Raw genomic sequence first — 12,471 nt, 5'->3', positions numbered from 1 at the left:
TTTAATGAATCTACTGGTGCTGTGCAAGTTTTGCTTAGTTGTTAAGGTGTGCACACATGTGGGTAGCAAGTATGGCTGTCTTTGCAAGCAGTTTTTACTGCTGCTGCTGAATTGCTTGGAGTGAAGAAAGCAGAGAATTGGAACCATTTATCTCTGTTAGCACAAATGGGAGTAGATCCGAATTGTTTTTAAACTTTGGCTGGTGTTCAGGAGTGCAGCTAGAACTGTGAAAAGTTTTGAAAACCTATGAGGAATATATTGCAGAGAAAAGATAGTAGGAAAATAGATAATATTGTAAGCTAGGTGGTCATCTTTCCTCTGAAAATTGAATGAAATACACTTTTTATTAAAAAAAACCCAAAAGCAACCTGCTTTAACAGGGTAAAATGCACAGCTTAAGAACTCCATAGAAACTTCTCTAACCTGCATTAATCCACTTAATGGACTCGATTTTTGTCATATAATTTCAAAAATACAGATGAGAATGAATGTCAGACCAAGCCTGGGCTTTGCGAGAATGGCCGTTGTGTGAACACAGTGGGAAGTTACAGATGTGAATGCAACGAGGGATTCACCGTCAGCGATGCCCAGAATGAATGTCTTGGTAAGTGGCACATTAACACCCTAATGAACTATGACTTTGACAGATGAAATTGTGATTGAACTTAAACTTTGAAATATATAGTGAGTAAATGTGCTCTTGAAATCACATGCCTTTTGGGGAAGGACCCTTGTAAGTTGGTGCTCTCCCACAAGTTCACTCTTCCCGTGCTGTCTGCTTCAGTCAGTCCAGTTGGGTTGCCTTGCTATGAAGCTGACTGTTTGGTGGTTTGAATCAGCCTGGAATTACTCTGCCTTTTCTTTGGTGCTGGTTTTCAGCCAGTCCTTTTTCTCTGTGTTCAAACAGAATCATATTTTTATAAGCACAATGTAATTTGTCTTCCACTTTTTGCTAAATTTCCTGTCATCTTTGTTTCCTTTAGACATCGTGCTCTCTTTCTTACTGCTGGTACTCTTTCATTCTCAGTTCCACAGTCCCAGGGTCAAGTATGCCCTTTCTTTTATTTTTCTGACTAAATTCCTAGTATCTCATGACCCTCTGGAGGTCGTCACCATTAGGATTCTCTGTGATGCATGATTTGTCTTCCAGACAACAGGGAGGGCTACTGCTTCACTGAAGTCTTACAAAGTATGTGTCAAATCGGATCAAGCAACAGGAACGCTGTCACCAAGTCTGAATGCTGCTGCGATGGTGGCCGAGGCTGGGGGCAAAACTGTGAGGTCTGCCCCTTCCCAGGCACCGTAGCCTTCAAGAAGCTGTGTCCTCATGGCCGAGGATACATGTCTAATGGAGCAGGTACTGACTTCTCTATTAAAGACCCTCTTAGGCAATGACAAATTCAGTGATAAATTATAGACTCTTTCCTTTTGCATATTTGAACACTGTGAGGCTCTAAATATTTTGGGTATCAGTCAAAATTTTCTGAGAGTTTTCACAATGAGAGAATACAGCCCTTTGGGAGGAGGGTGCATAGCCAGGGGCATCCATCCCAACTCGGCAGATACTTATTTTGCATGCTGGTTGACTGACGCGTGCTTGAATAGGAATTTGCAGTCTCACATTAGAGTGTGCTGTAGGTACACATTAAGAGCTATTTGTGTGTGTGAAGGCAAAGTGGTCTTTGATTTATGGAGACTAATACATGATCAGCTCCCGTTTTTTGCTTCTGCTGTTTATTGCACTTGAAAGTTAGATTAATGCTCCATTCCATATTTTTCCACTTAATATTTATCCTAATCTGTGCAATATTTCATTATGTTATGTAATTTTTTTTATTTTATGTAGAGTGTGGGTTTTTTCAAGTCAGGTCACAAGAATCTGTTGATGCTGCATAAAATCAGTTCTTGTTCCTTTGTGAACTAACACTCATTTGGTTGCAGATATTGATGAGTGCAAGGTTATTCATGATGTCTGCCGCAACGGAGAATGCATCAATGAGAGGGGATCTTATCGTTGTCATTGCAACCTTGGCTATACTACAGATATAACGGGCACTCTTTGTATAGGTAGGTTTTTTGCAGTGGTGTATGTATATAAAGTTTATTGCTAAAGCAGTGACTTGAAGAAGGAAATACAAAGATTTTCAAAATGAGAAAGGAAAATGTCATTTGTTACAATGCTTTCGGGATTTTTATTTCCTTCTGATATCTCCTGAGCATTTTGAAAAGCAGTATCACGAATCAGCACTGAGGTGTCTGGTTTTGCTTCTTCTAGATCTGAATGAATGTAACGAGTCTCCAAAACCTTGCAATTTCATATGCAAAAACACAGAGGGGAGCTTCCAGTGTTCGTGTCCTAAGGGGTACATCCTGCAAGAAGATGGAAGAAGCTGCAAAGGTAAAAATCAAGTAAAAGAATTTACTACAGAAACTCAGTCTTTCACAGGCAAATATCAATCCAAGGGCATTTAAATGCTGTAAATCTGTCTTCATGATTCATGTGAATGTTTCCACTAAAGATGGTGGAAGTGGCCTGCACAGGATGGAGCTGGTGTTCCAGGTTTTTCATAATCTAAATGAATTGTAGATCCACAGGAGCTTTTGCATGCTGGTGGCAGCTATCCTAAGAGATTTTGTAACAAATAGTATTTATGATTGGTCTTATTTTGGTAAGCACATTGGTTTAAGCCATGTTTTTCAGTGATAAATGTATCTTAGTGAATGCAAAGGTGAGCATGATTTGTAGTGCATTGTCCAGCATCAACAGAGTTTTACCTGCCACCTCTGGAGCACACAGAATATGGAACAGCAGCACAGGAGAGGTTTTGAAATGTTAATTATTTCATTTAGTTACATATCTTGGTAGCAAAGTTCTGACTGAAACCACGCAAGTTAGAGCAGCAGTTCTAAGCTGGGCATGGGAAATGACAGTGTACTCTGTTGTTAGCACTTAAATATTTCTTTTGGAGTAATAGAATGTGTCAGTGTGATACTGTTTTGCAGTCTGCTACTGCTTCTCGTAAAGATTCTGAATTCCCATTTATTGCCTGCAGTGAAAGCAGACATTTATTATTTAGCAGCATCTTTCAGACTAATTTAGAGTGGTGTTTGTAGTCCAGCATTAGCATGGATGCTACTGTAGCTCCAAAGTTCCATTCATTACATGTGGGGCTTTATTTGATATGTTATTTACTTGCAATCGCTTCTCTCTGAGTCTAGCTGAACTGTCAGATCCTCCTCAGGGAGCATTAGTGAAAGATGGTTTCTTGGGTTTTTTTTAGATCTTGATGAATGTGCAACCAAACAGCACAACTGCCAGTTCCTTTGTGTGAACACTATTGGAGGTTTCACTTGTAAATGTCCTCCTGGATTCACTCAGCACCATACAGCCTGCATTGGTAAGTGTCATGGGCATTTGGGGTTTATTACTGACTCTTCTTCCAGAAGCAAAGTAGCAAGGAAGTGAACTGAGCTTCCTGAGAAATCAAATGGAAACATAGGGCAGGTTCTGATCCCAGTCCCACCAGAGCAGATGAAGTGAGGCCCTCTCTCCTGCTTTCCCTTGTTTTCCTAATCTGCGTCTTTGAACTTTGCCCTTGCAAGAATCAGACAGTGAAAACACCAATTTGTAATTCTCACCTTACCCTTTCTTGCTCATTGAGCAAAAAGAGAGTTGTATTTCCATTTTTGTAGTTCATTGCAGGATGCACGTTAGAGGTCACGTCAAAGCTTCTTGAAAGAGTACACGTGAACTATAAGTTTCTGCAGTTGTCCTTTAAACACTCCCCCCAGCTTTTTGTCTGTGGAAATGTTAAACAGAACTACTTCCTCCAAAACACTCTTTCTGATCTGCAAGTTGGATCTTGCTTGTGGCAGTCTGATGATCCTATGGTATTGATGTGAGTCTGGGGATATTTGAAGTCTAGATCATCAAGCTCCATATCCTTGGTGTAGAAAAGGGGTGTTTCCCTTCCCATAGTAGATAGATAGATAGATTTTTCAAATGAAAAAGAAGGTAATGTAAGTTCTTCTGTAGTCCAAACTTAAAAATAGAGGGCAGTAGGACAGCTACGCTACTGATGTTTCCTTATCCCTTGTCACAAGCTGTTCATTGTTAGCATTGCTAAGTGATCATCTTCACAACAAGGGGGAAAAAAGTAACACTCAGGCTTTGGTTTCCTTCAGATAATAACGAGTGTGCTACTGAAATCAATTTATGTGGGCCAAAGGGCATTTGCCAGAATACACCAGGAAGTTTTGTTTGCGAGTGTCAACGTGGCTTCTCACTCGATCAGACTGGGCTTAGCTGTGAAGGTAAGTACAACACGCAGTGCCTTTACCGGGGCCTTCTCTAGCTTTCCTTCGTCTTCTCTCAGCTGTACTGTCATCCAAGGAGGAAGCTATGGAGTAAACGTGTAGATTGAAGGGGAGTGGGGTATGGAAACTCAGCAACAAGGCAATATTTCTCTCCATAGGCCTGAATAAATAGATGTATTTCATGATGCTAAAGAGCTGAACGTTTTCTGAGGAGATATTTTCTGAGGAGACTTTAGTTTACCCTGAAATATCTTATTTTAAGTGTTCTAAGTTCAGTGACTGCTGTTGAATCCCACATGGATTTCTGATGGACCTACCAGGGACACAGTCTTGCATCTCCGAGGCAACCTGCTAAAAAGGGAGTTTACAGGTTACAGATATTTTTCCTCTGGACCCCTAGATGCTCTAGAGCCTTCTCTTGGGATAGTTTGATTTGCTTTGAGAAGAGATACGCTGGAATTCCTGGATTGGATGCTTGGGTAAAAGCAATGGACTGTCTGCTTTGAAGCTGGGAACCTTAGGAAAGCTTTGTGGGGCCCGTATACAAACAGCTGTCTACTGTCTGCTCCATAGCAGGATGCAGAAACTCTGAAAATTGTGGCTGAATTTGAGTTTTCAGTGGTTTTCAGCCCAAAGTTACTTGCTGTGGAGCCAGAAATCCAAATCCAAAAGGTCCAAAGTGGTCTCCGATCACTGGTCAGGTTTTTCAGAAGCTTCTGAAATATAGATCTGTATATATGAATATGTATGATTATTTGTAACATAATTTTCAAATACAGCCTCTTTTGAGTTTCTCTCCCAAAACTCAGTCTATTTCACCTTTTTAGATGTTGATGAATGTGATGGAAACCACCGGTGTCAGCATGGCTGCCAAAATATAATCGGAGGATACAGGTGTAGCTGCCCACAAGGATATCTCCAGCATTACCAATGGAACCAATGTGTTGGCAAGTCCCTTTTTAAAATACATACTGCATTTATTAGCAGCAAGAGGTGAAGGGCGATAGTGCAGTTTGCTATATTTTCTTTTTCTGATTATAATTTGGTAAGTTCAGTGGAGTTACAAACGTGTGCTCTGGTGGAAAGCGGAGTGGATGTGGAGTACCCACTAGCCAATGTCCTGGTTTGGCAAGTGTTCAAGCACAAAATTGTCCTTGTCGGTCCTAGAAGTTGTCTTGACTTTGAGGGAACTTGTGCTACTTGTGTGTTTTGTGGTCTGAACAAAGCAAGTTTTACTCAGCCTCTTGCTCAGACATGGGTCCTGTCTGAGGGCAGATGGTGGGTTGATCCTGGCAGACTCAGAACTACAAGTTTGGATTGCTAAATTGTAAAGTTAATCTTCTGGCTCAAAGCAACTAGAATTCTATTAAAACCCTACTTGATCTGTGCTTTTATCATTCTTACATTGCCTACAGGAAAGCTGTTGTGTTTAAGCCTTCTCTTTATACAGAATTGACCATTTGTCGTATTTGAGCGAAGCGGCTGCTGTCTGCCTAAAGATGCTTCTTGCAGCTTTGGGATATGGTTTATATCAAGTACTTACAGGAAAATTCTGCTTATAAAATAACAAGTGCTAGTGCTCTTTATGTTAAGACGTGAATACACTGGTGAATTAAGTACTTATTTCTTCCCTATCTAAACTTTGGTTCTGTCCCAAGTCTCTGAGCCCTCATAACTGTGGTTGTGTGTGCAGAGCATCGGTGCTGGATATGACTTGAGCAGACAGAACTGGGTCCTCTGCAGAAGTTTTGGGGAAAATCTCTGCATGTTTCAGCAGTGTAGCATGTAGCATATTCAAACAAGAGAAACACGAACCTTTTTTCTCTCGTGTGTTATGTGTAGTTTTAGTCACATTTAGTGGGCTTTGTACAAGCTAGCCTTGTGTGGATACCCAGAGATGGGTTTGATGACCTCTTTGGGAACAAAGGGCTACATAACTTTGTTTAGCTTTCTTTTCTTTCAGAAACATAAAAATGCCTTTGCTTGTTATCACTGTGGTGCTCTAGGGAGGTCTCTGCTTTTAATTATACTTAGCAAACCTCCTGACATTTTATGCAATCCTTGCAATTTGCTTGCTTCTGCTTCTATGCCTGTTACATACAGGAGAACAGGGTGGGAGTAGAAACACATCATGGGTTTGAATATTAATTAAATTAGCAGAGGTTAGGGTTAAATTAGAATTTCATCTGTAGGAGGATGACAGAAAAACAACCCAGCACTACCAGGTCTGGCTGCTGGAGGACATTGTAGAATATGAATAAGTGCAGCTCTCAGATTTGCTAAGTATCTTGGGTGTTTCCGAGTCTCCCTGGGTGAGAGCATTTAACTAAGCCTATTTCCAAACAGGTGTACACTGTTAGTCCATCTTTTGAGGCCATTTAGCTTTTATACAGGGAATATCGGTTTCAAAATGTGCAAGCACTATTATTTCCCTCATTGATAAAAAAGGCTCCAACCTTGGCACCACAAATACTGATCACCAGAAACTTCACTAGGGAAAGTTACACTGAGAGCCACAACGGAGGGAAGACTCTGCTAGCACTTCCACCTTCTTGGACATGGGGCATTCCAGGCAGGAAAGTAAAAGTGCAGGGAAGGAGGCTTGGTTTCCTCCATCCTTATGGCATCTGTCATCCCGTTGAAGCTGAGCGTGATGGAGCTGTGTATTGCAGAGCACAGACAGGGGAGAGCAAGGCTGGTGCCTGACACTACAGTTTGTGCAGAGTCCGAGGTTCCTGTAAATGTTTTTTTCACTTTTCTTCGTATTTTGCTCTAACAATCCCCTAAAATATGGGAACTAGCATCACTAGTGTCCATGCTCTTGCTGCTGTGAAGCAAGGTGAAGCAATTGTCTCTCCTCTTGGGGCAGTACCTTTCTGTGGCCCAAACATGCATTTTATGATGTTGATGCTTTTGCCATGTTAAGTATGACAAACATTGAAACATCGCTCTGAGTTAATGGTGAACCTCCTACAGGCTTTGGTAACACAGAATTCAGCCCCAGTTTTTAATACCTTGTGGTCTCCACATGTTCACATTGTAAGGTCTCTAACTGTATATGCTTAAGATACTTATCTTGATCTCCTGGGTGTAGCACAGGGGAAGAATACATGTAATAGGATTTTCCGTGACAATTCCTTTATATTCCTTGGCAATCGCAGCTCTGCAAACAGTTTGTCTTTTTTAGCTTATTTAATGAAGTGTTCAGGGACTTTTGATGTTGCTACAACACATATTTAGATAATCGCTGAAGAATGCTTTGGTTCCTCCCATGTCCTGTGCTGTGTGTGACTGCATCCCCTGCCCAGGCAATTTTGTACTGCACCGTGCTGTAAATCAGGCTGCAAGAAGTAAATGCATTGCTTTTAGACAAAGAATATGTGTTTGGAAAAAAGGATGGTCATGTTCTGGGCTAGGATTTACTCTCCTGTAACCTGGATGCTGTAGTCAGAGATGCTGCTCTGTGCTTCACGTTTTATCCATAGAGTGTCCAGATGGCATTTCTCACACGTGTGCACACACGCAATGTGCATGTGCAGTTACTTTATCACAGAAGGCAAGTAACAATAGCATTCAGAATGTTTCAAAGCCGTTTGCCACAGCAGACAAAAAAAAGAAACCATCTACTTTTATAAAAACCAATCATTTACAGTAAACAAGCCTGGATTGACCTCGAACTCCTACAGTGCTGCACTTAGAAGTTTAGAAAGAGGCTGGCTCAGAATGTGACAGTCTTTTTTTTCATATCTAGCGCTGATTTAATTTTTACTTTACTGCTTGTTCCTGTGCCTAATATTTAAATGTGCGTAGGGAAAGATTTTCAGTGACTGGAAATGGTGTCAGAGCTTGATTCCTTACTTTGATTCCTTACTCTTTTTCCTTTAATGTTGAATAGTATTATGAACACAGGATTACTGGAACAAATTGTTGACTGTACAAAGTTTTATTCTTCTCAGTTGTTTCTGGAACAAAAAAAATAAGTTGCCTCCTCTGCTTCTCTGCTCTCCAGAGCTGACCTGGCATGAAACATCATCTGCAGAGTAGCCCAAATGTTGCTCCTTTATGGTTGTAGTCATCTTCTGATGACAGCTGCCTTAGCCAAGGGTGAAGCCAAGCCCTGTTCTCCATTTCTGTCTGTCTGATCTAGCAGCATGTTTAGCAATAGTCAGGCACAACCAAAGGGGAGTTTTGGACTAGACCTGAGAGTAAAAATTAACGTGCTCTGTTCTGCTTCTTTTCCAGATGAAAATGAATGTCTCAGTGCACACATTTGTGGAGGAGCATCTTGCCACAATACTTTGGGAAGCTATAAATGTATGTGCCCTACCGGATTTCAGTATGAACAGTTTAGTGGAGGTTGCCAAGATATCAATGAATGCGGTTCTGCACAAGCCCCATGCAGTTATGGTTGTTCAAATACTGAAGGTGGCTACGTCTGTGGATGTCCACCTGGTTACTTCAGAATAGGACAAGGGTAAGGGATTCTGATTTTAAACTAACAGACCTAAAGGGGACATAATCCGCTCCCTTCTCTGTAGTGAGGAGCTGCAGAACCAGGGGAGATTGTCATCAATGAAAGAGGGATAGGATTTTGGAGGTGCTTAAGAGGTGGATGCTGGAGGGGAAAGGAAACCAAAGGGAGGGAGTGACGTGGTTTTAATGCCTAATGAGATTTGGTCAGAGCTACCAGGTTTAATTATGTCTTTTAAGCTACTGCTTTCCCCTCTCTCCTGCACACCCCAGCACCTGGCCAAGTTCTCTGAGCTTGCCACATGGGAGCTCACCCCCCTCACCATGATTTGTGGTGTATGGCTTCTCTCCCTTAAAAAAAAAAAAGCATAAAACCCTCACCACACCCCCCAGCTCCAAAGACAAATGATACACAAGTGGCTTCACCAACTGGTTGGAATAACATATCTGTTTGCTCTTATGTTCTTCTATGTTCCGTATTGTTCTGTGTTTCAAATGAATAATTTTTTAAATAAATGTATGCTTTATCAAGAAAACAAATTTTCACCTGCCCCACTGGGAGTGTTAAGGCTGTGCATCATGTAGGAACAAGCAACTCAAATGAAAAGCAGAAGGATTGTGCTTAAATTTTAGAAGTGTCTGAAATCTTTGAGACACATTATGAAAGACCTTGCTTTTCAGATTTTTCAGCAGTTTCTGAAAATGGGTCTGTTAATGAGTTCCAGGTTGGTTAACAGAAATTACTAACAACTTGCAGAGCTTAAGCTTGTGTTTTTAAAACTGTTAAATATTGGCTCGTGGAGCCAGATTCTTGAAATCAGAGGTAGCTGCATCATGATTCAGTGACAATTTTTCCTAGGAAATGAGTGCAACATAAGTGCTTTATCATTTTTGTTCACAATCCCCCAATTTCAGCTTTTGATAAGCTCTGTGCCTAATCGGAATTAATTTTTAATTTCTTCCTTCCTCAGACACTGTGTTTCTGGAGTGGGGCTAGGCAAAGGTCAAGGACAAGAGCTTTCGCTCAGTGGAGAAGTAGATGACAACTCCCTCTCTCCAGAAGCTTGTTATGAATGTAAAATCAATGGCTATCACAAGAGAGGAAGGAAGCGCAGAAGCACTAATGAAACTGCAAATGAAACAGAGGTAATTGACCCTTTTTGGGGGGGGGATGGATTTGTGGTTGTCTTGTGAAAGCCAGTTTCAGAAGGAGGTGTGCCCGGAGATGATCCCACAGGAAAAATGTACACCCCAAAGTAGACCAAAGAGCTGGTCTTGGACATCAAGTACTCTGGGGAGGGAGGAGGCTTTCTGAAATCATTCACCATCACTAGGCAAAGTCCTCTGAAGCCCCTGCATACCTAATGTCTATATCACTTCAAACACTAAAATCTTGTTTAGAGAGCAGTCCCCTCACCAGCAAAGCAGGCCTGTGCTTATCTACGGTGATGCCCACACAACTCCGCTTCTTCCTGGCTGTTGTCACTGGCTTTTATTTATTAACCACATATTAGTAAGTGGTTTCAGCACTTACATTTACATGTAAACTAGCCTGCTGTGTGACACATTTTGCAAAGGACAGACATCCTTTTTCACTCATCCTTGGGGGAGGTCTTTAGTGCTTAGCAAATGTTTCATAAAAAATGCATTAAAGTAAATCCTTCACCAAACTCCCTCTGGTGGGGTTTGTTCTGAATTGATCACAAAAGTGAGAGACAGTGGGATGGAGGTGGTTGCAGTTCTGTTTGTTCTTCAGCTGGGCTTTCAGCACCACACCTGTCAGTGTGAGTGCAGACGTTGTGGTAGAAGCATGATCTTGTAACGTGTAATGTTACTGTAGTCCCTCTTGTGCAAAATTCAAACTCCTTGCCTTACCTGGAGAGTCTCATGTTGGCTACTTTCAACTTTTTGCAATATAAAATCAGAATTGCCCAGTCTGGTCATCCAAGCCAACATCCAGCACAAGACACTGCATTTAACCCTTATCACTCACCTTAATAATATTCAGACTTCAACAAAGTGTGAACAGCTTGTAGGAAAAATGTCACCGAGTGCACAGTTGTCTTGTGCTCTTCTCACTTCTGACTTCTCACTTCTTCACCCAGTCATTACTAATGAACGAGCTGGGTAAGAAACACATACCTGTAGGCACAGGTGGAATGCTCTCTGACAAAGCCAACTAACGTCGTTTGTTCTTGTGCAGGATGAGCAAGAGCTGGAGCCGCCCATCAGTCTCGCCAGCTGGGATGTTGAGAAAGCAGCAGTCTTCTCCATCAACATCTCGGATCTCAGTAACAAAGATCGCATCCTGGAACTGCTTCCTGCCCTCACAACACTGACAAATCACAACCGATATTTAATTGACTCCGGAAATGAAGATGGTTTCTTTAGAATCAATAAGAAGGACGGAATAAGTTACCTTCATTTCACAAAGAAGAAGCCAGTGCCTGGAAACTATTCATTACATATCAGTAGTATTCCGCTCTATAAAAAGAAGGAACTTAACCAGCTTGAAGAGAAACATGACAAAGACTACCTCTGTGGTGAGCTGGGAGATAATCTGAAAATGAAAATTCAGATATTGCTTCATTAATTCATCAACCAAAGACCAAATAATTAAACCAAAGATAGATAGGTAGGACTGAATATTCCTCCCAATCAGATTCTCCATATCATAGGTACAATCTCACATGAGTACATTTGTATGAATGAGCACTATAATATTATTACATAAACAAGGTACAGGATGAATACCCTAGCTCAGAACAACCACTTTCTCAGGCTTTTAAGTGTAGCTGAGCTACCTTGATATGTTGAATCTTGAAAACTGGGACTTTTATCATTGGAAGTTGGCCACTGATGCTGAGACACGTCATCATTTCAGCAGAGGTACAAGAACGTGCTTTCAACTGATGGACAGCTCTATTTTTGTAATTCTTAAACTTCGCTTCTCCAACTACAACTTACTAGGTCAGCCATTTATGATATCCATTTGGTGCTAGTAAATTTTCAACCTAGATTTATAAATGCACTGTAATATTTACACAACTTAGAAGCCAAAATTGCCATTATTCAGTCTAAATACTTCAATCAACCAAAGTTAGCTCAGTAGTTTATCTCAGTTATGCCTATAATACATAACATGTAAATTAAGTGTGTGTATACTGTAATCATGCTATTTTTATCAATGAAGCATTTGTAAACTAGATTAATAATACCCTTAATGTGAGGGTTTGTAATGGTGCTTATAAGACCAACTACTTGTTAACTGTATACACAAACCTGATGAAGGAGTTTCTGTGACTTGCCAAAATGCACTGAGGTCAGTAGGGACCATTAAACATGCTCAAAAGTCAGATGACAATCAGTGCCATCCTACACCATGACATTATGTAACGTGTCAAGAGTACCCGTAGTCATTCATATCAACAAGGGTTCAATGTCATAAATGTCACAATAAAACAGTTTTTTTTTTAGTTTATTCTGTGCCCTTGTGTTCTTGCTGAAAGTGTGATAAACTGAGCTCTTGTGTTCCAGGCATTGTCAGCAGGGTTGGTTGTAAATCTGTGTGTGGAGGTGATTTCTCCTTGAAGGTGTGCTGCCATTTGTTCATTCGGCATACAGAGGAAGACCGGAAGAAACAAAGCAACCTTCTCAAATCTAGACAGCAGTGGACCTCTGCCA

The 12,471-nt window shown here is 41.0% G+C and overlaps 1 protein-coding gene across 1 annotated transcript in view; it reads left to right on the top strand.

The window, feature by feature from the left end:
* Positions 1-12,268, top strand: part of FBN1 (fibrillin 1) — a 144,098-nt gene extending 131,830 nt beyond the window's left edge. The window contains exons 56-65 of the mRNA XM_069866952.1: positions 479-604; positions 1,151-1,357; positions 1,942-2,067; positions 2,276-2,398; positions 3,282-3,398; positions 4,186-4,314; positions 5,145-5,264; positions 8,560-8,791; positions 9,759-9,933; positions 10,991-12,268. Coding sequence (XP_069723053.1) covers positions 479-604; positions 1,151-1,357; positions 1,942-2,067; positions 2,276-2,398; positions 3,282-3,398; positions 4,186-4,314; positions 5,145-5,264; positions 8,560-8,791; positions 9,759-9,933; positions 10,991-11,380 — 1,745 coding nt within the window. The 3' untranslated portion in view covers positions 11,381-12,268. The remainder of the gene's footprint in view (positions 1-478; positions 605-1,150; positions 1,358-1,941; positions 2,068-2,275; positions 2,399-3,281; positions 3,399-4,185; positions 4,315-5,144; positions 5,265-8,559; positions 8,792-9,758; positions 9,934-10,990) is intronic.
* Positions 12,269-12,471: the final 203 nt, after the last annotated feature.

Source organism: Phaenicophaeus curvirostris, chromosome 12 (genome assembly GCF_032191515.1).
Source record: "Phaenicophaeus curvirostris isolate KB17595 chromosome 12, BPBGC_Pcur_1.0, whole genome shotgun sequence".
NCBI lineage: Eukaryota > Metazoa > Chordata > Aves > Cuculiformes > Cuculidae > Phaenicophaeus > Phaenicophaeus curvirostris.
Note: the sequence above shows the minus strand (reverse complement) of the source record. Positions and strands in the feature narration are given on the sequence as shown.